Source organism: Macaca nemestrina, chromosome 17 (genome assembly GCF_043159975.1).
Source record: "Macaca nemestrina isolate mMacNem1 chromosome 17, mMacNem.hap1, whole genome shotgun sequence".
In the NCBI taxonomy this organism is placed as follows: Eukaryota; Metazoa; Chordata; class Mammalia; order Primates; family Cercopithecidae; genus Macaca; species Macaca nemestrina.
This window is the reverse complement of record NC_092141.1, coordinates 41,223,863-41,251,248: the sequence shown is the minus strand read 5'-3', so window position 1 is coordinate 41,251,248 and position 27,386 is coordinate 41,223,863. Positions and strand designations below refer to the sequence as shown.

At 39.5% G+C, this 27,386-nt stretch overlaps 1 protein-coding gene across 5 annotated transcripts in view; it reads left to right on the top strand.

Annotated features, from left to right (window-relative positions):
- The window catches only part of LOC105485184 (myosin ID), a 378,692-nt gene that overhangs the window by 215,010 nt on the left and 136,296 nt on the right, over positions 1-27,386 (top strand). For all 5 annotated transcript variants that reach the window (XM_011747397.2, XM_071082693.1, XM_011747396.3 and 2 more), the window contains 3 exons: positions 548-692; positions 1,221-1,325; positions 11,227-11,340. In XM_011747397.2, coding sequence (XP_011745699.2) covers positions 548-692; positions 1,221-1,325; positions 11,227-11,340 — 364 coding nt within the window. The remainder of the gene's footprint in view (positions 1-547; positions 693-1,220; positions 1,326-11,226; positions 11,341-27,386) is intronic.

The following is a 27,386-nucleotide window of genomic DNA, read 5'->3' as shown; positions in this document are numbered from 1 at the left end:
TAAGTTCTAGTTGCTTTCAAAACACACAAACAACAAAGCAAGTTTTAGAAAAAATCTGTCTACATAAAATGATATGTATTTTAGCAACTTCTGTGTGTATTTTGGAGACATTTTACTTTTTTTAGCATGCCAGTACTTTGATTTCATTCTACTTAATGACAGCTTCAGTTATTTTTGAAAATGCATGGAGCCCAGGCACGGTGGCCCATGCCTGTAATCCCAGCACTTTGGGAGGCCAAGGCAGGCAGATCACTTGAGGTCAGGAGTTCAGGACCAGCCTGGCCAACATGGCAAAACCCCGTCTCTTATAAAAATACAAAAATTAACCAGGCATGGTGGTGCACACCTGTAATCCCAGCTACTCAGGAGGCTGAGGCAGGAGAATCACTTGAACCTGGGAGGCAGAGGTTGCAGTGAGCTGAGATCATGCCATGCACTCCAGCCTGGGAGACAGAGGGAGACTAAAAAAAAAAAAAAAAGAGAGAGAGAGAGAGAATCCATGTGATTGCATTTCTAAAGTCTAAACATGTTGTCTATTTACTTGTAGATGGAGAGCATCCCAGCTCATCAAGAGCATTCCTGCCTCAGACCTGCCCCAGGTCAGGGCAAAGGTTGCAGCCATGGAAATGCTGAAGGGTCAAAGGGCTGACCTCGGGCTCCAGAGGGCCTGGGAGGGCAACTATCTTGCTTCAGTAAGTCCAAAGGAACAAAGTGAAATCTACTCCTACTTCCTCTACGGAAAAAAGAAAAGAACATTTCTCCAGAGAATTTGCAGAAAGGATAAAACACCTTTAGAAACTAAATAATTTCTATGAGATACTAAAACATTTGATTGCTTCTAAATGTACAGTATTTGATGTTTGTCCCATTTTAAAAAGGGTTCTCTGTGTTGTATCCATATATATTAAATACACTGTATAACCTGGCCTTTGACACTTAAACCTTTCCTTATATCATTCAGTGATGATTTTTAAATTACTATCTTTATATTAATTATTCCCAGACCTACACTTTTTCCTCTCTCCCATTCCTTATTTTACAATTTTTATAGGATCTTTGATGTTACAACAGCCGTTAGTAGCTTACCATCTGGGGTGAGGAGATAAAGAGCGCATGTGTGAAACTATATAAGGATAGTTATAAAGCAGTACACTGAAAGACTGCCTTTCCTTTTACAATGCTAAGCATACTCATTTTGTCTTGTTTCCTTTTTCTTTCAGAAGCCAGATACACCTCAGACCTCAGGCACTTTTGTCCCTGTTGCTAATGAATTGAAACGGAAGGACAAATACATGAATGTCCTCTTTTCCTGTCATGTCCGTAAGGTAAGGCAAGCTTGAACCAGATGATCTTGGAAAGGAAAGACTGATTCAGATGAAACTCACTTAAGTAAGCCTGTAATAAAACATAACAGTAGGTACATAACTAGCTTTATCATCAGTGCACTAGACCTGTCTGTGCTGAAGCATTGTAGGAATGGCTGAGGTGACTACAACTTTACAGTTAGGCTATAAAGCCTTCTTTAGGGAAGTGATAACCATTTCCTTTTTTTTTTTTTTTTTTTTTTTTTTTTTGAGATGGAGTTTTACTCATGTTGTCCAGGCTGGAGAGCAATGGCGCAGTCTCGGCTCACTGCAACCTCCACTTCCCAGGTTCAAGTGATTCTCCTGTCTCAGCCTCCCAAGTAACTGGGATTACAGGCATGCACCACCACGTCTGGCTAATTTTGTATTTTTAGTAGAGACACAGTTTCACCATGTTGGTCAGGCTCGTCTCAAACTCCTGATCTCAGGTGATTCACCTGCCTCAGCCTCCCAAAGGGCTGGGATTCCAGGACTGAGTCACCATGCCCAGCCAATTTCTTTTTAAAACTAGAAGGAAAAAAAAACTAGATAGCAGGGACCTCTTTGAAGTCAGGGATTTGTATTTCACTGCATGTGTATCTTTCATAGCAGCTGTATGTATATCATTGCATGTGTATCTTTCACAGCAGCTGTATATCTGCTTTATATTTAATGGTCATTTAGTACTTTTTATACCTACATTATTTCTTTTTTTTTTTTTTGAGATGGAGTCTTGTTCTTCGCCCAGACCGGACTGCCCCAGTGCAATCTCGGCTCATTGCAAGCTCCGCCTCCCGGGTTCACGCCGTTCTCCTGCCTCAGCCTCCTAAGTAGCTGGGACTACAGGCGCCCGCCACCACACCCGGCTAATTTTTTGTATTTTTTAGTAGAAATAGGGTTTCACCGTGTTAGCCAGGATGGTCTCGCTCTCCTGACCTCGTGATCCGCCTTCCTCAGCCTCCCAGAGTGCTGGGATTACAGGCGTGAGCCACTGCACCCGGCCTATACCTACATTATTTCCATAAAACAGGGTTTGGGAGAGGAAGAACTGAGTTTAAAAAAAAAGGAATAGGGCATATTGAGATTTGGAAGGTGAGGGAAAAGTTACATGCTGTGAATGTATTTGCTTGTCTCATGCAGGATACTTGGGCTGCTATTTACCTGAAGATGATAGCAGTTGGGCAAATGGAAGTTGGGAAATGGAAGGCAAAGGACGTAGATAGTCTTAAAAAAAAAAAAAAACCTTAAAATACTTGTTTAGAAGAACACAGAACAATTGAAATTATCATTAAAAGAGTATTTTGTAGAATTATCCAAATACATTTTAAAATATTAAAGAAATTGTAATTTTTTTAAAATATTGACTTGGTTGATCCGAGAAGAGACAGTAACATAAATATGGCAATAGACAAAGGAGGAATTAAGAAAATTATCAAAGAATTACCTCATTACAAAGGCCCAAGTTTAGGTGATTTTACACGTGCTTCATTTCAGATCTTTTAAAAAATAATAATTACGGTATTATTCAGATCAAAATAATGAAGTATGATTTTTCAGCTATAAAAATTTGGCAGTCTTTAAAGTGTGGATAATAACCAATGTTTGTAAGGATATAAGAAGACATTTTTGGTAGGAGTATAAGATATAGTCTAAAAATTTAGAGTGGACAATTTGGCAATATCTATCAAAATTTAAAATTCCCATACCACTTAATCTAAGAATTCCACAACTCATATTTACCCTACAAATATATCTGCACAGATACCCAGAGAGAAAGATGTACAGGTTTGTACATTGTAACAGCCAGAAAAACTGGAAAAAACGTGAATATGTATCAATAGGTAATTAGATTAATCAATTGTATATGTATACAGTAATATACAGTGATATTATTTAAATGAGCGGGAGGCCAGACGTGGTGGCTCACGCCTATAATCCCAGCACTTTGGGAGGCTGAGGCAGGTGAATCACGAGGTCAAGAGATCAAGACCATCCTAGCCAACATGGTGAAACCCCGTCTCTACTAAAAATACAAAAAAAATTAGCTGGGTGTGGTGGCATGCACCTGTAGTCCCAGCTACTCAGGAGCCTGAGGCAGGAGAATTGCTTGAACACAGGAGGCGGAGGTTGCAGTGAGCCGAGATCGTGCCACTGCACTCCAGCTGGGCAACAGAGCAAGACTCCATCTCAAAAAAAGAAAAAAGTGGGAAAAAGATATATGTGGGGAGAAAAGGACAAAATATGTGAAACAGTGGTTTTCAAGACAGTGGACATCAAGCAAGGAAAGACAGTGTTCCCTGAAATATGAAGAAAAAAATGAGGTGATGAGCCCTGCAATTTGCCAGTTTTCTGTCTTGAGAGACTTTCCAGTCCCAGGATGAGCAGGCAGGGAAGCCCAGGCAGAGCCCAGTAGACAAAGACAAAGCTTTTCAATAGTGAGAGAGCGACTAAGGCAGCTAGAATTTGCAGAGCAGAGTATCAGAGAGGAGAGAGTTGCACAGAGAGAAAACTCTAAAGATCTGTAGAGGGTTCACTTTGTTCATCTGAGTACTGATCAGCACATACATATGTGTGTATGAAGAAATAACTCAAGGCTGGGAAACAGCACCCCAAAAGGATTATAGGCAACAATACCCAGTACTCACACAGGGTTGCAATTAGTGCCTGTTCACACCAGCCAGATTGGAAAACCTTGTGATTTATGAGGCACTGAATAGAGCACTGACAAGAGACTGCCTCAGTAGAGGGTTATAACTAGCCCTTGACCAAACACTGTTCTGATCCTACCTAATAAATCTTGAAAGCACAACCAGAGATGATCAAACTGTTCCCAAGTAACCTAACCAGAACAAAGCTCAAAAATGTTTATAGGAATACAAAAATATCCCGCTCACAGAAGGTAAAATTCACAACATATGACATCCACTCAAGTTTCCAAGCATACGAGAGACTACAACTCATAAGGAGAGAAAAATTAATCATTCAAACTGACCCAGAACTGATATAGATTATAGAATTAACAGACAAGGTCATTAAAATAATTATTATGATTATATTCCATATCTTCAAAAAGCTAGAGGAAAGATTGAACATGTTAAATAAACACATGGAAGATTTTTTTAATGACCTGCATGAAGTTGTAGAGATGAAAAATACAATTTCTGGGAGGAAAAAACATACTCAATGGGATTAACAGCAGATTAGTCTCTGCAGAAGAAAAACTAGTGAATTTGAAGATACAGCAATAAAAACTACCCAAAATTAAACACAGAGAGAAAAATAAAAGGCTAAAACAAAGCATCAGGAAGTTGTTAGATAACTTCCTGTGGCCTAATAGAGGAGCAGTTGAAGTCTCTGAGGGAGAGGAGAAGAGAGAAATGAACAATATTTTCTAAAATAATGGCTGATATTTCCCCAAAATTTGATGAAATGTTAAACGCACAGATCCAAGAAGCTCAACAAACACTAAACACAAGAAACATGAAGTAAACTATACTAAGGTAAATTGTGATTAAATTGCTCAATACCAGTAATAAAGAGAAAAAACACACAGAGGAACAAGGAAAGGATGCATCCAATTTCTTGTCAGAAGCAATGCAAGTAAGGAAACACTGGAGTACTTTAAAGTACTGGTGAAAAAACAACAACAACTTAGAATTCTATACCCAGCAAATATATCTTTCAGAAACCAAAGTGAAATAAAGACTTTTTCAGACATATCTGAAGATAAACACTATAGGAAATATTAAAGGAAGTCATCTAAACAGAAGGAAAATTATACCACATGAAAATGTGGACATGCACCAAAGAATGAAGAGCAAGGGAAGTGGTAGCTACATAGACAAATACATGTCTTTTCTTACTTAAATTTCTTTAAAAGATAATTGACTGTATACCAATATTTATGGCAGCATTATTCATAATAACCAACAGGTGAAAGCAATTGAAGTGTCCATCGATGGATGAATGAATAAAGAAAATGTGGTATAGACCAGGCATGGTGGCTCACGCCTGTAATCCCAACACTTTGGGAGGCCGAGGCGGGTGGATCACTTGAGGCCAGGAGTTCGAGACCAGCCTGGCCAACATGGTGAAACCCCGTCTCTACTAAAAATACAAAAATTAGCCGGACGTGGTGGTATGGGCCTGCAGTCTCAGCTGCTCGGGAAGCTGTGGCATGAGAATCACTTGAACCCAGCGGGTGGAGGTTGCAGTGAACTGAGATCACACCACTGCACTCTAGCCTGAGCAACAGAGTAAGACTCTGTCTCAAAAAAAAAAAAGAAAAAGAAAATGTGGTATAGCCATACAATGGATAAAAAGCCATAAATACATGCCACAACCAAGGTGAACCTTGATATTATACTAAGAGAAATAACCAGATACAAATGGATAAATATTGTATGATCCCACTTCTATAAGGTACCTAGAATGATCTGATTCTTAGAGACAGAAAATAGAATGGTAGTTCTAGGGGTTGGGGAAAGAGAAGACTGGGGAGTTATTGTTTAATGGGTATAGAGCTTCAGTTTGGAATGATAAAAGTTCTTGAGATAGATAGTGGTGATGGCTGCACAACAATGTGAATGTGCTTAATGCCAATGAAGCATTGACCTATACACTTAAAAATGATCCAAATCGAGAATTTTGTTATGTGTATTTTGCCGGAATTTTTTAAATGAAAAATCACAATTGGCTACTTAAACGGAAACAATGATAAAGTAGCGTAGAGTTTATAATATATGTAGAAGTAAAATTTATGATAACAATAGCACAAAGATGGGGGAAATGGAAATATACTATTGTATGGTTTTTATACCATAAAGTGATATAATGTCAGTGACTGTGATATGTTATAAATGTATTCTGCAAATCCTAGAAGAACCACTAAAATGGCAATACAAAAAGTTATAACTAATAAACCAACAAAGGAGAAAAATGAAATTATTTTTTAAAAATCTCAATGCAAAAGAAGCAGAGAAATGTGGAAAAGGGAACAAAGAGCAAATGGGACAAATAGAAAACAAATTGAAAATGATAAACTTGGCCGGGCGCGGTGGCTCAAGCCTGTAATCCCAGCACTTTGGGAGGCCGAGATGGGCGGATCACGAGGTCAGGAGATCGAGAGACGATCCCGGCTAACACGGTGAAACCCCGTCTCTACTAAAAAATACAAAAAAATAGCCGGGCGAGGTGGCGGGCGCCTGTAGTCCCAGCTACTCGGGAGGCTGAGGCAGGAGAATGGCGTAAACCCGGGAGGCGGAGCTTGCAGTGAGCTGAGATCCGGCCACTGCACTCCAGCCTGGGTGACAGAGCAAGACTCCGTCTCAAAAAAAAAAAAAAAAAAAGAAAATGATAAACTTAAACCTAACTGTACTGATAATCACATTAAATGTCAATGGTCTAAACACACCACAATTAAAAGGCAAAGATTATGGCTTCTTAGCATGTGGATGTGTGCACCAACCCCAAAGCTCTCCAAACCCCATAATTTTGAGTTTATGGTGGTTGTATTACACAGGCATGGTTGATGAAATCATTGGCTATGTGTAATTAACTTAATCTCCAGTCCCTCTCCCTTCCATGAAGCTTAAGGGGTGGGGCTGAAAATTCCACCCCATGCCTTGGTCTTTCTCGCAACCAGCCCCAATCCTGAAACTATCTAGGAGCTTCTAGTCACCAGTTACCTGATTAGCAGATAGAAACTCTTATGTTGGGAATCTGGGACTAAGACTAAATAAATATCATAACAAAAGGTGATTCTGTAACGTCTATCACTCATAAAATCACAGGAGTTTTGAGAGATTTGTGTCAGGAACTGGGATGATGAGCAAATATATATATATTTCTTATATCACAATCAGTGTTTGAACAGTATAAGGAAGAAGAAAGAGGTCAACTCAACGTGATAGAGGCTTGTTTTTTTGTCTTGTTTTTTTGAGACAGTCTTATTCTGTCACCCAGACTGGGGTGCCATGGCACAATTTCAGCTCACTGCAACCTCCGCCTCCTGGGTCAAGTGATTCTCTTGCCTCAGCCTCCCCAGTAGCTGGAATTACAGGTGCACACCACCATGCCTGGCTAATTTTTGTATTTTTAGTACAGACAGAGTTTTGCCATGTTGGCCAGGCTGGTCTCAAACTCCTGACCTCAAGTGATCTGCCCATCTAGGCCTCCCAAAGTGCTGGGATTACAGGCATGAGCCACCTGCCCAGTCATCAGTGTGATAGAGGCTTTTTAACAAAATAGAGAGCAGCTGGTTACAGTTAGAATGAAATAAATGTCATCAAGGAAAGACTGCTGGCAGTATCTTGGGGTGGGTTACCACACTCCAGAGTTTGGTTCTGAACTCTGAGATTTAGAAACTCTATTTTATAAGTATACCTAGAGTTGATCAGACTATCAAGAAAAGACTTTTGCTAACCAGATTCACACACCCACGCAAGAAATGTATAAGCTATAATGTCAGTTTGTAAATATAACAAAGGAATGTACCATGTCAGTGAGTCCTCATATTCACTCTCTAGTATACTTTAGTACCAAGCGGCTGGGAAATCAAATTAGTAATCAGAGCAGTTGATCAAAGACAGTAGGATGGTTTTAAGAATTAGGTCATTTACTAAAGAAACCCTTGATGTCTCTATCTTTCCAGCAATGACAATTTTATGTCTGACAGAGAACATGTCTTTACCTGGGTCCTGCTGGATTAAAAACTGAAGCATTCTTATTCATGTCCCTGTATTTCCAAGTTCAAAGCAAAATACTCTTTGTTCACCCTGTAGCTTAAATACGACTTTAGAAACTGTTCAGTCCCAAGGCTATGCCAAGGTAAACTTGATAGGATTTCAGTAAAGCCCTCTTCTTTATGCTTAGATTCTCTCTGAAACAGCCACTTTCCATTAACCACGTTACAAAATGTCCTTTGAGGTGAAAGACTTCTGTAAATAGCTACTTTCACCATAATGTGTTTTCTCCTTGTCTGCCTCTCCAGATGAACTTTTATCTGTGGCCCCCGTGGTACTGACTAAACCTAAAGACAGAGATCACTTGTAGTGTTTAGGGAAAAACAAATGTTAGGAATTTTTTCTTTGGTTGAAGATTTTAGTTTTGGATAATAGAAGAAACAAGATGAGGGTTTATCTAATGCTGAGTCTATAATCTAGTTTTTCTATTACTGTATGAATTTAAGTGGAAGAAAAGAGTGCTTTTATGCCATAATTATAAGTCTGGAATTTCCATCTATATGTAGAATGTTTCCCTTTGCCATTTTGATATAGCTAAATTAATGCAATCTAAGGCTTTTACTTTGTTACCTGATGTCCTTCCCACTCAATTCATATTTTGAGGATAATTTAAGCTGCTGAAACAGAAGGTAAAGATTTGCGATGTGTTCTCTTTAGAAATTACATTTTTTGCATATAAAAATGTAATATTTCCAAACAGTGTTTTCATACAGTTGCTGCTTTGAGGTTTTTGTTTGTTGTTTTTAGATTAACTCGGGAACATATAAAAAGGACATGGGACCTACTTATTTCGACTCTGGAATGACCTTATGAAATTATGTAACAAGTTTTTTTAAATCATATTCTTTCACCCTACACTCATATGTTTTTCAACATGATTCCACGAAAGATGACGTGCATGACTTACTTATTATTGTTTCCTTTCTTTCATATATATATATATATATATATTTTTTTTTTTTTTTTTACAGAGAGGGTCTTCTTCTGTTGCCTAGGCTGTCACTGCAGCCTCAAACTCCTGGGCTCAAGCAATGCTCTTGCCTCAGCCTCCCAAGTAGCTGGGATTAGCTATTATTCAGTGCCTATTTCAGATATTCTCTATGAACTCTAAGACTGATACAAGTGATAGTAAGTGTTCTTCAACATGGGTTTTACAGAACCAGTGTTCTATTGAATATTAGTAGGTGCTGAAAAAGGGTTTCATAGTTAAACGTATTTTGGAAATACTGGGTTAAACATGCTCTTTAAGTGCAGAATTCTCAGAGCCTTTAATATATTCGTGGGATGGCCGGGCGCGGTGGCTCACGCCTGTAATCCCAGCACTTTGGGAGGCCGAGGCGGGCGGATCACAAGGTCAGGAGATCGAGACCACGGTGAAACCCCGTCTCTACTAAAAATACAAAAAATTAGCCGGGCGCGGTGGCGGGCGCCTGTAGTCCCAGCTACTCAGGAGGCTGAGGCAGGAGAATGGCGTGAACCCGGGAGGCGGAGCTTGCAGTGAGCCGAGATCGCGCCACTGCACTCCAGCCTGGGCGACAGAGCGAGACTCCGTCTCAAAAAAAAAAAAAAAAAAAAAAAAAAAAAAAAAAAAAAAAAAAAAATATATTCGTGGGATGTGAATATCCCTAGTGGAGGCTGTGGTTTGCAGTATTTCTCAAACCAACTTATCCATGGAACCCTTACTTTCACAAAACCTCACATAAGGCTGGAACAGAACAGCTTGGAAAAATGCTGCTATGGAAGCTCTTCACTCACTCTGTTCCAAGTTTTCTGACAAGTGCCAATCCTCTGTTGTAGCAAAAACTGTTGCTACGTAAAGTTTTTTGACTGAGGGTAATAATTATTCCACCATATAGATTCTATTTTACTCTTAATTACAGACACCATTTTTGTGAAGTTGAAGATTGAAAAAATGTGCTTTGGTTATAAAGGAAATGCTTAGAGAATTGACTGAGTTCTAAAACTATGAGGCAAAGGGTAGAAGATTGAATAAAATTCAAACTAAAATTTAAATTTTAGTTTGCTGTATCCTCCCTATAGCAATACATCCTGCTATGTTCCATCCTGCCAATCTTAATTTAGTTAGCTAAATAGCCTACCGAAGCTAACCAAGTTTTCAAATTGATCTCTAACTTCTTTGTTTGCATCTTGGAAATAAGAATTTGAAAGAGGGAATGGGGGATATGGATCACAACTATGCCTTCTTTTCTAGTTGAGGAGGGCGTTTTAAGTTTTTGTTTGTTTGGTTTGCATTCTTTTTCCTTCTAGTTACTGAAAAACATGACATCGTAGTGGTTCAAAAATTTTTAGTGCTAGGTACATTGATTAAAATAGTATCCAACTCTAGCTGGATGTGGTGGCACATGCTGGTAGTCCCAACAACTCACTGCGTGAGCCACTACACTCTATCTTGGGTGACAGAGTGCGACCCTCATCTTTTTAAAATACATATGTGTTTATTACCCAAGTCTAAGTAGCTAGGTACTTACTTATAAAATGTCCTGTGGTTAATTCTGCTCTTAGGAAAAGATTTACCTGAACATGTGAATCTTCTCTGAATTTACCTGAACATGAGCCTCTATCTAATAAAGTAGCATTCTACACACACACACACACAATTTCTCCCAATCTCATTATCTAGTTTATTTTCTTTATATCATTATATGAAATTATTTTTACTTATTAGTTTCCTATCTGTCTCATCCCTATATACTAGTCTGAGATTCTTATTATAACCAAGGGCTTCATATTATTTCTTTGTATAATTGGGTTATTTGCCTTTTAGTTATTGATTTCTATTAGTTCTCTACATAGTCCAGATACAAGTCCCTTTTCAGATGTATGATTTTCAAAGTTTTTCTCCCTTTCTCTGGATTTGCCTTTTTACTTACTTGATGGTGTCTGAGTTACATATGTTCAGTCCTTTAATTCTATGGTTTTCTTGTTTTCCATGTTCAGTTGTAAAATTTCAATTGCCAAATTCCACAAATCTGGGCACAACTACTCCTTTTAAATCCTTATTGCATCCAGTAGAGTGGCCATACATGGTTCATATCTATTAAAGAATTTGTCTTCACAATCAGCCAACTTGATTTCATTATTGATGAGATACTATGATTTACTGGTTTGTTCTCTTACAGGTAAATCGATTTAGTAAGGTGGAAGACAGAGCAATTTTTGTCACTGACCGTCACCTATATAAAATGGATCCCACTAAACAGTACAAGGTGATGAAGACTATCCCTCTATACAATGTAAGTCCTCTGTGCTTCTCTCTGGATAAAGATTCTTAACCTGGTGCTCATGGACCACTAATAGGTCAATAGACTGAAGCTCTTTGGAGCTTTAGGATGCCCATGAATTCCTGAAATTTTATGTGTCATATGTTTTGTAGAAATGTACAGTTTTCTAAAAGGAGGATCCAAAGTTTCCAAGAGATAAATGCAGATGTTTTTTAAAGTGTAAGGACTACGGATTCTTTGTGATCTTTCTCTATTCCTGATCCACTGCTTAAGTGCACTGGTGTATAATGCATTTTCTTATTTGTTTTCATAAGGTTTGTTTTTATATGGAAATGGAATTAGGTAGAAAATCGGTAGGGGATTACTTAAAATATTACTTTTTCTCTTTTAAATGTAAAATGTATGCTGCTTCCAGAATTCTCTTCACCATATATTTGATGCATATTTAGTTGTTGATTGTGTGATCTCTGGTGTAAGTCCACTTTATTGTTCACTATAACCATATGGTTTTCTAATTTCATCATCATTTTTCATTTGAAATATGAAATTTCGTGGGTATCTCCTTGAATCTCAATACGAGTTTGTTTATTTGTTTGTTTGTAATTTGTCCTTCTTAACAGAGTCTGCTTTACAAGTGACTGTTTATTCTGATTCTTCGGAAAGATCCTACCAGAATATGGGATCTTTTCATGTGTCAGGTGATTTTCCTCTGTTAGTTCTTGAAAAAGGAAGACTGTGTTTGTCTAATACTGGGAACTATGAGGAGTATTACTTAGAGATTATTTTAAATCCTTTTGGTTGCTGCAAGAGGCAATAGGAAACATTGTTTTACAGTTTTATTTTGCTAAGTCAGGGGTCCTTTTAGTTATAAGGTACAAGGAAGACAAACTATTCCTGGCTTTGCTGAAGGCTTTAGAATGATTTAGACTATGGGGTGGAGATCTGTCTTCACTATGCACCCCTCACCCAACCCCCTCACACACATACCTTTTTTCCTTTCAATAGAAAGGCCAATAGATTGCAACTAAGGCTAAAATGATATTATAAGACACTCTTTTTTATTTTGTTTTGTTTTATTTTATTTTATTTTATTTTATTTATTTTTTAGACAGTCTCACTCTGTCCCCCAGGCTGGAATGCAGTGGCACCATCTCAGCTCACTGCAACCTCCACCTCCCAGGTTCAAGTGATTCTTGTGCCTCTGCCTCCCGAGTAGCTGGGATTATAGGCGCACGCCACCATGCCCAGGCATTTTGTATTTTTAGTAGAGATGAGGTTTCACCAAGTTGACCAGGCTGGTCTCAAACTCCTGGCTTCAAGTGATCCACCCGCTGTGGTCTCCCAAAGTGCTGGGATTACAGGCGTGAGCCACCACACCCAGCCCTAAAACACTCTTGATTATATATAGTCTTCTTATATATAGACTTACAATCTTCCATTGCAGCCACAGTTTAAGCCTAATAACCCTCCAGTCTTAAAGTAGGAGATGAAGGTAGATGAGACAGGAAATCAAATTTTGTCAAAGTCTAAAGAAGTGTGAAACCAAAAATATTAATTGTGGTATGTGTTTTGTTCCTTTTCCTTGCTTTCTATTAAGGGGAGATTCATCAGGCACATGATATAAATTCAATAAATAGTTAGACAGCTCTTGGAACCGAAGTTGTTTTCCCTTGTTCACGTCGACTGTTTTGTACTTATAGTCACTGTTTCCCTTTATCTTCATCATTATCATTGTTAATTGTTCTTAATAATATCATGACATCATAAAAACTAACAATGTTTAACTACTGTAGTAAAGGTAAAACGTCAATGGGATGGATACACCCTGTTGCAGATGCTGTCAGCACCCTGCCCATACCGTCTTGTATTCCCATACCATATTTGTGCATACCAGCCTAATTGCCAGCAGCCAGTGTCTTTGTCAAAAAGCTGCCCTCAGGCCGCCAGACCCACTTTGCCCTCACTCACAGAGGGCTGGAAGTGCCTACGCACTCATTGTGTGATGGGTGTGGGGTATAAATACTCCATCTCCATCACTCATTGGCAAAGACAATTCCAGGCTGTTTCACACCATTTCCTAGAGCTTCCCTGCAGGAGTAAACTTGCCGACAGTGGTGGCTGCCTTCTCTCCCCACTCCCTTGCCAGTGTCCCTGAACCTCCCAAATCAACTCTGTATACTCATCAGCCTTTGTCTCAGGGTCTGCTTCTGGGTGGAACTAACTTCAGAAGGGCAGCCATCTTTTCAGAGGGAGCAAGTTCGATGTGATGGGGAACTTCCAACTAGACCTATCATTGTTTTTAAGTCTGAAGCAAGTATGTCAAAATATTAAGTATGGATGATAGGGCATGAGTATTTGTTATATTATTTATACTTTTCTGTATGATTGAAATATTTTGAAATTAAAAACAAAGTTTAAGATATGATGATGCTAATAATAGTGTTGGAGAAGCTGGGAGAGGATGAAGGAAAGTGATTTCAATTTTAACCACATTGAGTTTGAGGTTTTGGTGAAACTTACAAGTATACTTTCCGTAGATAGTTGGGATTCTAATCGTAGAGAGGGGGAAAGAATTCATCACTTAAAATTTAAGAGTGGACCCATGTATAGTTGGAGGCTGAAATTATGAGTCAAGAGAGAGAAAGGGGGTGAATTATTCAAAAACATCCACAGTTAAATGGTGGGAAAAAGAGAATCACTGAAGGAAATGGAATAAAAAGGAAATTTCTTTATGGTTCTCCATTTTCTCATCTCTCTTTTAATGGACTAAATGAGCTCTAATTTCCCTTCAGTTCTATACTTTTTAAATTCTAGGAAAGAAAAAACTATGAGAACATCATGGTTCAAAATCAAATTGGAAAGTTTTCAGAAATAAGAGTAGTCAATTAAAAACATACAGGGCATAGCTAAGGGCGTCCACACTTCTCTCATTCTCCACCTTTCATTTCTCCTTCTATAGAGGCTCCTTTCCTGTTTTAGTTATTCCTTTCTTGCTCCAAGGACAGACTGTGAGCTCATTCTCTCTTAAGTAATGTTTCTTTGCCACCTACCCCCCGCTCGAGACGGAGTCTTGCTCTGTCACCCAGACTGGAGTGTAGTGGTGCCATCTTGGCTCACTGCAACCTCCACCTCCCGGGTTCAAGCAGTTCTCCTGCCTTAGCTTCCTGAGGAACTGAGATTACAGGCGCCTGCCACCATGCCCAGCTAATTTTTTTTTTTTTTTTTTTTTTTTTTTTGTATTTTTAGTAGAGACGGGGTTTCACCAGGCTGGTCTTGAACTCCTCACCTCGTAATCTGCCCGCCTCGACCTCTCAAAGCGCTGGGATTACAGGCATGAGCCACCACACCCGGCCCCATTTTTTAATTTAGTGAAGGTACATAGGGTAGTAAGGGAATCAAATCCCATGGAAAGCCAGGAAATGCTACCATTCAGGTTTTAAGGCAGCTTTAAGGGACCATGCTATCGTTTAGCCTCCTCCACAACCTGAGTTTTGCATTTCTACCATTCTTTCTCTTTTTCTCTTTGTCTGTCTTCTTACTCGCAGTTACTTCTTTCTTGCCAGACAGCATGGGTCAGCTTTAGGCTAAGGTCTGAGTCAGCCAACTCAGCAAACCATTAGAGTTTCATCTTGCAGTAACATATTGAACACAGTGTCTCAGATAGGGCCTCACCATAGCAACCAATGCTGGGTGATCCAGATCGGTACTTTTGTTCATGCCAAATGCTTGCAAATCTATGCATAGTCTTTCCTTACTTTTTCTGGTATGGCATGGATAATTCCTACTATTCATTTTGGGGTATAACTGATCCCTCCTCCCTCCACTATTTATGACTGTCATCCTTAAGCCCAAGCCACATTTGGACCTTGGTCACAGATCACGCTGAATATTGGGGTGGGTCACTGAGTTTTCCCAGAAGAAAGGAGCATCAGAAGAGAAGTGCTTCAAATAGGCCAGGCTGGCCAGGCATCCTAGGTCCTTGAATCTTCCCAGCTACTCCCCCTCCAATTGCCAGCATCCCAGTCTTTGTCAAACAGGAACTAAAATTGTGCTCATGAATCTCCAGGATGGGTGAAATGTCAGCTGATGTTGCAACTTGGCAGTATGTCTAATAATTCCTGAACGTAGTCTTCATGAGTGCTTTCAGCAGAAAGTGGTTCCTCTGTTTCCTTAACTCCCTCCAGCCACGCACTATGGGACCAGTATTTGTTGTTTTCCTAATGCATTATAAAAAATACCCACCCAATTCCACTATCCTTACATCTCCTAATGCATTGAACTTCTATAAATCAGCAGCTAACTTTAACCGGCACACCAGCCATCTCCCATGGGTCACCAGTAGATAGGTTAAGTAACATCTTCCTCCCTGCAGACCATGAACTGCTGGTTTTTCACACTGGGTGGAGTGATCCTCGTTTGCCCCTCCTTGCGAAGGTGCTGCAGCCAATTGCACACCCCCTCTTGAGAGTTGCTTTTTGCAGCATCCTGGTACTCATTTCTTCCTGCTAGGTTTTGAGTTGCAATGAACAGAGACTTAAGGGACCTCAAGTAGATAGGAGGTGGGAGATTTTAAATTGCATCTGGGTCAGAGAGAGTGACAGTCTAGAAATTACCTTCTTTGGGATTTTAGGCAGTTATACATCAGATCATCTGATCACACCCTCAATAACTAAACCATTCAATTCAGATAATTACTAAGTGTTCATTACGTGCCAGCCACATACATATTAGGAACACAGAGGTATCAAAACAGGCAAAATCTCTGCAGTCTTGGAATTTACATTCCAATGGGGAAAAGTATATGTGTGTATATGTATATACATACATGCATGATGTGGTCCATAGAAGGTGATAAGAGAAAAAAATAAAATCAGGAAAGAAGATAGAACGTGTGAGGGGTGTGTAATTTTAAATAGGGTGACCAGGCCTCACTGAGAAGTTGACATTTAAGCAAAGACTTGAAGGAATTAAGGAATGAACCATATGTGTACTTGGTGGAAAGTATTTTAGACAGAAGGAACAGCAAAGACACAGAGACGTGAGCAGGGAGGAAGGAGCCTTCTGTGGGGGCTGGAAATGTGTAATAGCTTGATCTGGTGGGGGTTTCACAGATGTATACATTTGTAAGAACTCATCAAGCTGTTTACTTGAGATTTGTGCACTCTAGGGCATGCATGTTATACCCTAATAAAAATGGGAGGAGAAAGAGAAGAAAAAGAAGAAGAAAGCAAGCTATCTATGAAGGGGGATAAGAGGAGGATGTAAGTAAAGAGGAAAGTGAAGCAAATTAGGTAAATGATGACTCAAGCCTGGGGAGATTTCAGCATACTTAAAGAGAGGGGTGTGTGAAACACTAGAGTGAAGAGCTCTTCATTGTACCTATAGGTATATACTCCTTTGTGTTCCTAATATTGATTGTATGTACTTTTTCTTATTTATTCCAAGATCAGTTTTGCTGTAGGTCTGTCTCTCTTACTGATTTTGTGATCTTATCATTTACCTCTGCTCTTATTTTTCCTTCTTCATTCTTTAGGTTGTTCCTTTTCTAGCCTTTTTAGTTGGGAGCTTAACTGTTTTGTTTTTAAATTTAGTCTTAAAAATTCATTGAATTTGTAAATTTGTATTTAAGAATGGCTTGAGCTGAACTTCACATGTGTGATACTACCTTTGTTGTTCAGTTTTAATTATTTTGTGATTTCCATTGTGGGTTCCTCTGTAAGCCATGAGTAGTTTGGTAGTATGTTTTTAAATTACTACATAAATAGTAATTTGTGGTACATGTGCTTTTGTGTTCTACGCGGGGAGATCATGTTTCCCTGTTGCTCTTCAGTGCCATATTGGTCATAAACTGAGTGTCCATAACCGCCTCTGGATTCTCTGTTCTATTGGTCTGTTAGATATCCTCGTGCCAATTACTGTTTTGATTACTGTTGGACAAAGGTATTATGAACCCAAAAATTACAATAAATTCCCAGATACCCTCCTTTCACTCTTACCTCTTCCCAACATAGCACTCTCATTTGCCACAACCATACGAAGGGAAAAAGAGCCGGGGATGGTGGTAAAAGGAATTCTGCCAGAAAGGACAGCTTCCTATTTGCCTATTTATATATATATATAAATATGCAGCTGCCACTCTGCTCCAGAAGGTTTGGGCCATGTCTGAATCCAGTGGGCCAAAGCTTTGGATTTGCCTAGAAAAATCAGAAGTCTGCATTTTATGTAAAATCTCCTAATTGTTAAGTAGTATGAACTAACTTTAAAACGCCTTGCAAGCCAAATAAACATGTCTATAGGCCATATTCAGCCCCAGGTTTCCAGTCTGCTACCCTTATTAAAAGAGGGCTTGTTGTTTGTTATTTGAAACGAGCTATAACCAGACTCCTTGGCCTCCTCCATGCCAAACTTTAAAAACTCTAAAATCTATGTTATGTGTTATTCTAGACTTTATGGAGCAGAGATAGACACCATTTCTCACTCACTTATAAGGAGCTATAATTGGGTGCAAGCTTTAGGAGAATATATTTTCTACTTCAGTTAGCAAGTAAGGAAGGGAATAAAGGAAATCTCTGATAAGTAGATCTTTCCTAACTTGAGAGCATTCTGTTCCCTCAGAGTTCACTACTAATTCTATCCCTCTAACTTTCTATTATGAAAAATTTCAAACTTACAGAGAATTTGAGAGAATAGTACAGGGAACACCCTTGTGCCCCACACCTATATTCACTAAGGGCTTACTTTTTGCCATTATGTGTTTTATTTCTCTTTCTCTCTTGTGACACTTCACCCTTGAAATACACATGTGCATCTCCTAAGAATAAGGACATTCTCCTTCATAACCACAATACCATTTTCTTATCTGAAAAAATTAATATTTCTATAATATCATCTCATATTCAGTACATATTTAAATTTCCCCAGTTGTTCAGACTGCCTTTTTTTTTTTCTTTTTTTTTCTTTTTTTTTTTTTTTGAGAGACAGGTTCTCGCTCTATTGCCCAGGCCGGAGTGCAGTTGCGCGATCATAACTCACTGCAGCCTTAAACACCTGGAATCAAGCAATCCTGTCTCCTCAGCCTTCCAAGTGGCTAGAACTGCACATGCACACCACTACTCTTGGCTAAACTTTGAAAATATTTTTGTAGAGACGGGGTCTTACATTGCCCAAGCTGGTCTGGAATTCCTGGCCTCAGCCAATCCTCCTGCCTCAGCCTCAAATCCCCAAGTGCTGGAATTACAGGCATGAGCCACACCACACCTGGCCAAAGACTGCCTTTTAAACCTGTTTTTTTAATAACAGAATTCTATGTAGGTTCACATTTACATATCTAGAAGTAAAATTATTCCATCATATGGCACTTGGTAGTTACATCTCTGGTCATTTTAGTCCACACTGCACCTCCATTCACACATACCCCTACTCTTTTTTTTCCCATCATATTGACTTTTTAAAACCGCTTTCTTGAGGTATAATTCACTGTTACAGACTGAATTGTGTTCCCCCAAAATTTGTATATCAGAGTCCAAACCCCCAGTACCTCAGAATGTGACTGTATTTGGAGATAGAGTCTTTAAAGTGGTAATTAAGTTAAAGTGGGATCATAAGAGTGGGCCCTAATCCAGTAAGACTGGTGTCTGCCTCTAAGGAGATTAGAACATAGGTACAGAGGGAAGGCCATGTAAAGACATAGAGAAGACAGCCATCTACAAGGCTAGGAGAGAAGCCGTCAGAAGAACAACTCTACCGGCCGAACGTGGTGGCTCACGCCTGTAATCCCAGCACTTTGGGAGGCCCAGGCAGGCAGATCATGAGGTCAGGAGATCAAGATCATCCTGGCTAACACGGTGAAACCTCGTCTCCACTAAAAATACAAAAAAATTAGCCGGGCGTGGTGGCAGGCAACTGTAGCCCCAGCTACTTGGGAGACTGAGGGAGGAGAATGGCGTGAACCCAGGAGGCGGAGCTTGCAGTGAGCCGAGATCGCACCACTGCACTCCAGCCTGGGCAACAGAGCAAGACTCCATTTCAAGAAAAAAAAAAAAAAGAAGAACAACTCTACCAACATCTTAATCTTAATTTTAGACTTCCAGCCTCCAGAACTTCAAGGAAATAAATTTCTGTTGTTTTAGCCACCTAGTCTGTGATACTTTGTCATATCATCCTTAGCAAACTAATGTGTTTACATACCATAAAATTTTCCCATTGTAAGGTGTAGTTATTTTTAGTAATTTATGCAGTTGTGCAATGATCACCTAATCCAGTGTTAGAACATTACTAGGCTGGACGTCTGTAATCCCAGCACTTTGGGAGGCCAAGATGGGAAGATTGCTTGAGCCCAGGAGTTTGAGACCAGCCTTGGCAAAATAGTGAGACACCATCTCTACAAAAGAAAAATGAAAAAGAAAGAAAGAAACAGATCTGAGTACTAGATGTGCTTGTTGCTACTGGGGATTCATTTCTTTCAGGTCCTCTCAGCTGGCATAGCACAGAAATTAATGTGTATAATCTGTGTATATACACATATTTATAAATATTTTTATATGTGACCACCTTTATATGAAGTTAAACATGAGTTTATATTAATGTCTCTCACTCTAGTCCATGACCACATTAATCATTCTAGCCTTCCCCCATTGCTTATCTTTAAATTCCCTGTCCAAAAGTGAGAAAACTGGCTTGCACCATCTACTGTCCATTTACCTAATTGTTCATTTCCAGTATCCATGCATGGCAGTATCAGAATTGTTAACCTGTACCCTGTGAGGCACAACTTTATCAAATGGAGTACAGTGCTACGTGTACTTCCTTTTTCCTTTAGTCTTACACACTCCACTCATTTCCAAAGTTACCTAGGTCAGCACCTTTTCCTCCCACCCTCTTCAGTGAGATTGTTTCATACCTTTTTTTTTTTCTTGAGATGAAATCTCGCTCTGTCGCCCAGGCTGGAGTGTAATGGCGCAATTTTGGCTCACTGCAACCTCCACCTCCCAGGTTCAAGCAATTCTCTGCCTCAGTCTCCCGAGTAGCTGGGATTACAGGCGCCCGCCACCATGCCCGGCTAATTTTTGTGTATTTTCAGTAGAGACGGGTTTCACCATCTTGGCCAGGCTGGTCTTAAACTCTGGACCTCATGATCCACCTGCCTTGGCTTCCCAAAGTGCTGGAATTACAGGCATGAGTCACTGTGCCTGGCCCATACCTTTTAATATAGGTAGATTGTCTTGTCACATTTTTGCATTCCTACGTGAAATCCCCCAACCTCCTAATTTTTTTTAAGTTGCCCACATTAAGGTTCACTCTTGATGCTGTTGAGTTCTGTAGGTTTTGGCAAATGTATAGTGTCATATATCCACCATTACAGTATCACACAGAACAGTTTCACTACTCTAAGGATCCTGTGTGCGTAACCTGTTCATTCCTTTCCCTCTTTTCCCTGAACCCACAGGAACCACTAATCATTTTACTGTTCTACAGTTGTGCCTTTTCTAGAATGTCATATAATTAGAATCATACAGACTGTAGCCTTTTCAGATTGGCTTCTTTCACTTAGCAGTAGGCCTTTAAGGTTCCACCATGTCTTTCCATGGCTTGTTGGCATATTTTTTTTTAGTCAAGAAATAGTTCATTATATGGAGGTGCCATAATTTGTTTCTCCATTCACCTATTGAAGAACATCTTCATTGCTTCCACTTTTTGGCAACTATGAATAAAGCTACTATAAACATTTGCAAGCAGGTTTTTTGTATGGACACAAGTTTTTAAATCAATTGAGTAAATAGGAGTGCTATTGCTCAATCATGTAATAAGACTAAATTTAGCTTTATAAAAACTGCCAATATTTTCCAAAGTTGCTGTATCATTTTCCATTTCCACCAGGAATGAATGAGAGTTTCTGTCAGTTCCCATCCTCACCAGTATTTGATAGTGTCTTTTTTTTTTTATTTTAGCCATTCTAATAGGTATGTAGTTATATCATGTATTTTTCTCTTATCCTAAAATACATAACTCAGTACACACTGGATTATCAGTGAATCTTTATGAGAACCATCTCTCCACTCTTTGTCATTAGTTGGTTTGTTTTCAGGAAACAAAGCTTGATCTTTATGTAAGCCTAAGCAAACATAATTAAAAGATGAATTTGGCACTTTTTTCCCCGCTTCCATTAGCAAGAATTATTCAGTCAATTTACCATTTAATGATGGTTCTAGTCACTCACACAGGAAAGATCAAAACAGGAAATCGTGATAGGTTTTTGAGTCTCTTTTCAGCAAACACTGTTCTCACAAATGGCATGGTCATATAATTATAAACAACATGAAACATTAAGTTACAGGTGACCCCTTTCTATGTATAAATATTGCACACTAAGGTTAAGGTTTCAGCCAACTGGAATCTGCATTATTGTCAAATTAGCGTCATCCCCTTTGAGTCACTATGCTATATTTGTATGTAATATTGAATTAAAGCATTAGTTCTAAAATTGTTAAGAAAGGTTAAAATTTTTACAGGGACAGTAGCGTTAGAATTTGAATGTTTTTTGAAGCTGGGGAACTTGTGGTTGCTGAGGCTTGATATGGAAAACAGAAGCTAGAAATAGCCTATATAATTAGCAATGTTGTGTCCAAAGCTTTGATCACAATCTCTTTGAAAATCATGCTAGAGATCAGTATAAATTGGTGGGAAAGATTGCTCCCCATGGCTGAAGCATGTTGCTTGAATAAATGCACTTCGGCCACTAGAGTTCATGTGGACATTAGTCCTCCCAAACCAGCATCCATGGAACCGGTTGCCAAGATTGAGTTTAATTTGCGTAAACAAAAAATCTGTTCGCCAGTTTTCAGTGAGATCACATAAACCAAAACATAATAGCCTTACCTCAGCTAGAATTCTTCTTACCCTTCTTTTGTTGTTGAGTCGTGTTAGTTTTGCCTGAGTGTTTGGTCTGAAGAATGTTTGAATCTGTCTATTAATGTTGTTTTGATATAGTCCCTTTTTATCAGTATGGGCTTGATGGCTAAGGAAGCAGCCAATTAATTACACAAATACCTCCTTTAGTTCTGTGGAGAATATGAAGCAAGCAGGGGAGAGAAAAGAGACAATTATCTGAACTGATGTGACTGTTTTGTAAAGGTAAATGGACTGTAATTATGCCAGACTTCATGCTTTATTGCTCTATTTGACGTGACTTGCTGGAAAGATATCATTTCGTTTGGAAGATGGATTGTCCTTGTAATGTGTACAGGGTGAACCCTGCTGAAATCCATCCGCCCGCCGGTCTGCGCCCCATCACCATTTCTAAAGCACCCTATCCTCGTGGCAGTGTCCCAAAGGAAGGGGTTTCCATGGTAACCTCAATGGAGGCAGTCAGCTGACGTCTGGCACCGCCTGTGCTGGTGTGCGCTAGCCTGTTCACTCCCTCGGCCCTCCCTCAATCCTTTAAACTATATTTATTAGTTCTCTTTAATGGAAAGCATATAATCCCTTAATGTCAGACCCTGAGTGGCACTCAGCTTTATTAATTTATTTAGGTAATAAATTTACCTTCCTAATTAATTCTCAGCAGTCCTGGGAGCTGTATTATTTTGAACATCTTGCGCAATGTTTATAGTTCCGCGTGTTATAACAAAGAGAGTCACTTAGCAAAATTAGATATTTGGAAACCTCTCTTCTTAGAAAGAAAGTAATGTCTATATTATAGAGAAATTTAGAAAAATACAGATGTCAAAGCTTCAGTTTAATTTTTCAAGAAATTTTTTTCTTATTCCGGTGGCGTTGGCAATGAAACAATGTTTCCCCTGCCTCTTATCATTTCTTTTTAGCACTCAATGACTTTATTATTGGATTTGAGTGAGCCACGTGGTTTTAAAATACTTCTAAGAAATGTGACGACTAAGCCACATCCTCTCTCTTTTTTTTTGTTAATAAGAGAGAAAGAAGTCAGAATTTCAGAGCTCCCCTATTGATGGTTTTCCTGACATGTGTTCAGAAGCAAACGCCTTTTGTTACGCTGGTTAGAGACAGCTGCTTATGACAAACACTACTAAGCAAACTGTTTTTTTTAAATGTGTTTTTCCTTACATGTGCAAAAATCTGACTAATAAGCAAACCGATTTATAATATCAAAAGTCACTGCTTTTGGGCACAAAGTAGAGTCCATTTTCATCAGTACTGTACTGGGAAATTCAATTTCATATGTAAAAGATGTCTCAAAGCAATGTCTGAAAGCACCAAGCACTAGGACCAATTTATGACTCCTTTAAAAAGCTATCTTGTTAAAGAAACACAATGCCTTTTAAGAACTAAAATGTAAGCAAATTAGTACGGTACCACCTTAATTTATCCAGAGGTCAGATTGCTAGAAGCAAGATGGCTTTAAAACAAAGCCATACACGGAGATGTACATATTTTTTAAATCTCTACATTTGCAGAAATAGATGTTGCTAAGCTGAGGCAATAATAGGCTTTCTTTAGACAGCTGTCTTTATCAGAGCTCTCTTTTATTCAGTAAACATTTTGGAGCACCTCCCATGTGCTGTGCATTTGGCAGGCACTGGCAGTGCAAGCATACATCACATAGCCTCTGCCTACAAGCCTTGTGGGAGAGGCAGGGAAGCCACCAGCCCGTCGGCACAGTGCTCACTGTGGCAGCCCCGTAGATGCACAGCACAGTAATACCTTGCTGTCAAGAGAAAACCGGTGCTCTGAAAGGTGAAGCAATCTGCCCAGGTCACAGAGCTCACCAGGAGTGGAGCTGGGCTTCACCCTTCGTGTTTGTGACCTAGCCCTTAATCCCAAGTGTGTTTGACCTAGGCCAGTTCCAGCAGCCATCTGCTACCTGCCCCTCCCTTTGACAGATGACACATGAAACTAAAATCCTATTTGGGGCCCAGAGCAGTGGCTCACACCTGTAACCCTAGCACTTTGGGAAGCTGAGGCAGGCAGATCACCTGAACTCAGAGAGTTCAAGACCAGCCTGGGCAACATAGTGAAACCCCATCTCTACAAAAAATACAAAAATTAGCCAGTAGTCCCAGCTACTCAGGAGGCTGAGGAAGGACAATTGCTTGAGCCCAGGAGGAGGAGGTTGCAGGGAGCCAATATCACACCATTGCACTCCAGCCTGGGTGATAGAGCAAGACCCTATTTAAAAAAAAAAAAGTCCTGTTTTAAGAGGAAAGAAATAACAGAACTAACATTCATCGCATGTGTCATGCCAGGTGTTTCTTAAATGATTTACCCAGACTATATCTCGATGATTGTAAGAATCCTGGGCAGGAAGTCTTATTTTATAGATGAAGAAATAAATTCTCAGAGAAGTTGACCACTAGTGCAATGTTTCAGTGCAGGTTCTTCTAATCTCAAAGCCAGAGGTAGCCACAAAATTAGGTATCTTTCTACCTAACTTAATTGCCAAAGTTGCTCTCTTTCTCTCTCTCATTTTCTTTATTTATCTATGTAAGTCTTTCTTACATTAATAATAGTTTTCTAAAATAGTTTGCCTTAACCTTTTGAGGATTAATGACTTGTAGGCCCGCAGGAAACTGAATAATCAAGATGAGAATGTGTGTATTGGCCCTGGTCTGCATATCAAGAGCTCCAAAGGTATGTCATTAGGATACAAAAAAAGGCTGGGCCTGGTGGCTCACGCCTGTAATCCCAACATTTTAGGAGGCTGAGGCAGGCAGATCACTTGAGTCCAGGAGTTCAAGACCAGCCTGGCTAACATGGTGAAACCCCATCTCTACTAAAAATACAAAAATTAGCTGGATGTAGTGGCACGTGCCTGTAATCCCAGCTACTCAGGAGGCTGAGGCAAGAGAATCGCTTGAACCCGGGAGGTGGAGGTTGCAGTGAGCCAAGATCACAACATTGCACTCCAGCCTGGGCAACAAGAGCAAGACTCTGTCTCAAAGAAAAAGAAAAAAGAAAAAAAAAATATATATATATATATATATGTATATACACACATATGTGTATATATAAAAGCAAAACAAGAAAAAGAAAATGTCTTCATTTCTTTTAAGGGGGGAAAAAACAGCACCTTTGAAGAGAGCTGTCACGTTATACTTTTATTTGTACTGTTTGTTTCTCTCAATTGCAATCCTGCCTCCTCAAAGAAGAAAAGGTACTACAGTCTCAAGAAGGCCAGAAAAAATATAGTGGTTTTACTGTTAACCTGCTATTTAGAAGATCTGATTTTTATTTTATTTAGTTTTCACTTTTAAAGCCAAATAAAAAGTGTTAGTATGTTGATAGTCTAACTCAGGGGTTCTCAACTGTAGCTGCACATTAGAATGACCTGGAGAGTTCTTAAAATTTCTGATACCCAGGTCATACTCCAGATCAATGAAATCAAATCTCTGCTGGTAGACCTAGGCATCAGCATGCGTTAAAGCTCTCCAGGCCAGCCAGGCGCAATGGTTAACACCTATAATCCCAGCACTGTGGGAAGCCAAAGTGGGAGGACCACTTGAGCCCAGGAGTTCAATACCAGCCTGGGCAACATAGCAAGACCTTGTCTCTACAAAAATAAAAAAAATAAAAAATAAAATAAAGCTCCCTAGGTGACTGCACTATGCAGCCAGAGATGAGAACCACTTACCTAACTATTCTGTTCCCCAAATTTTTTCACTTTTGTTGTTTTGGCTACTTCTTGGAAACATCTGTTAAAAGTTGGACTTGCCCCCAAATTCAATTCTGCCATTAGAGTTTTTTTTTTTTTTTATCACTTATGTATATGTGTGTGAGAGAGAGACGGAGAGACACAGAGTGCTAAGGTCTGAATGTGTTCCCCAAAAATTCCTATGTCAAAACCCTAACCCCCAATGTGATGGAATTCGGAGATGAGACCTTTGGGAGGTTTCTACCCTCATCACAGGATTATTGACCTTATACAAGAGGCCCCAGAGAGACCCTCGCCCTCATGCCATGTGAGGAGACTACGAGAAGTTGGCAGTCTGCAACCTAGACGAGGGCCACCAGCACCCTCATCTCGGACTTCTAGCTTCCAGAACTGTGAGGAGTCAATCTCTGTGGTTTATAAGCCACCAGTTTATGGTATTTTGTCATAGCCACCTAAATGGACTAAGACAGAGTTGGAGAGAGAGTGTGTTTTCTAGAAAGCCTCATGATCCCGTATCTGTATCAAAAATTAAATTGTCTTTAAGTCACTGACCATGGTTTAATGTTTGAGGACAGTCTCATCAAAAGATTTTCCTTAAACAAGAGGAGCATAAGATAAAGAAATCATCTTATATTTGACGATTTTCATTCCTCATAGTGGACATCTGCATATATTGTCTCACTTGGCAACAACCCCCCACCCCCGCCACCACCACACACACACCACTGGGAGGTGACCTCTACTGGTCCTGGACTGTAGCCATTAAATAAATGAGTTTGTTTCTTTGTTATTGGCTAAGGTCCAGAACAAACTTTCTTTACACAGAATTGTTATGATGAAGTTTTGCACTACAGGAGGAATCTGAATTTTTTAAATATAATAAACATTACAAGGGTTTCATTTTATTGTAATCATATCTAAGCATAGACCTCTTTACAGTGTGCCATGGTTAGAGGTATATCTACTGGGAGCAAGTAAAATTGACAGGCTTAGGGTCCTCTCTCCTGAGTTAGCTGAACTACTACTTTGGCTGCTATTGAGGGAGCAGCCATTCTGCTTCTTGGGAGCCACCTCTGATATCCGCCCTTACCATCCCCTCTAATAGCCTTTCACAAAGCTTGTTGAGTTGTAAAAATACCTTACATTGCATTTAAAGATCATTACACTATAAATGGTAAAGGACAAAAGAAAAATCACACCTCAGTGGGGTCTGGCAACACAGGTGTTAGGATATTTGGAAGCAGATGGGTGGTTGTTGAATTCATGCCCCATTTTAACAGTAGCACCCATCTCAGTTGAAGGTTGAGGCCCAAAATGAAGTGTATGAAATAATGCGAGGAAAGTCCTCAGCATTGTTCTTATCACATAGTCAAATGCTCCATAATTAGAAACTGCTCTTTGCCCCCTTGCAAACTGACAATCCCGTGCCTGTAGA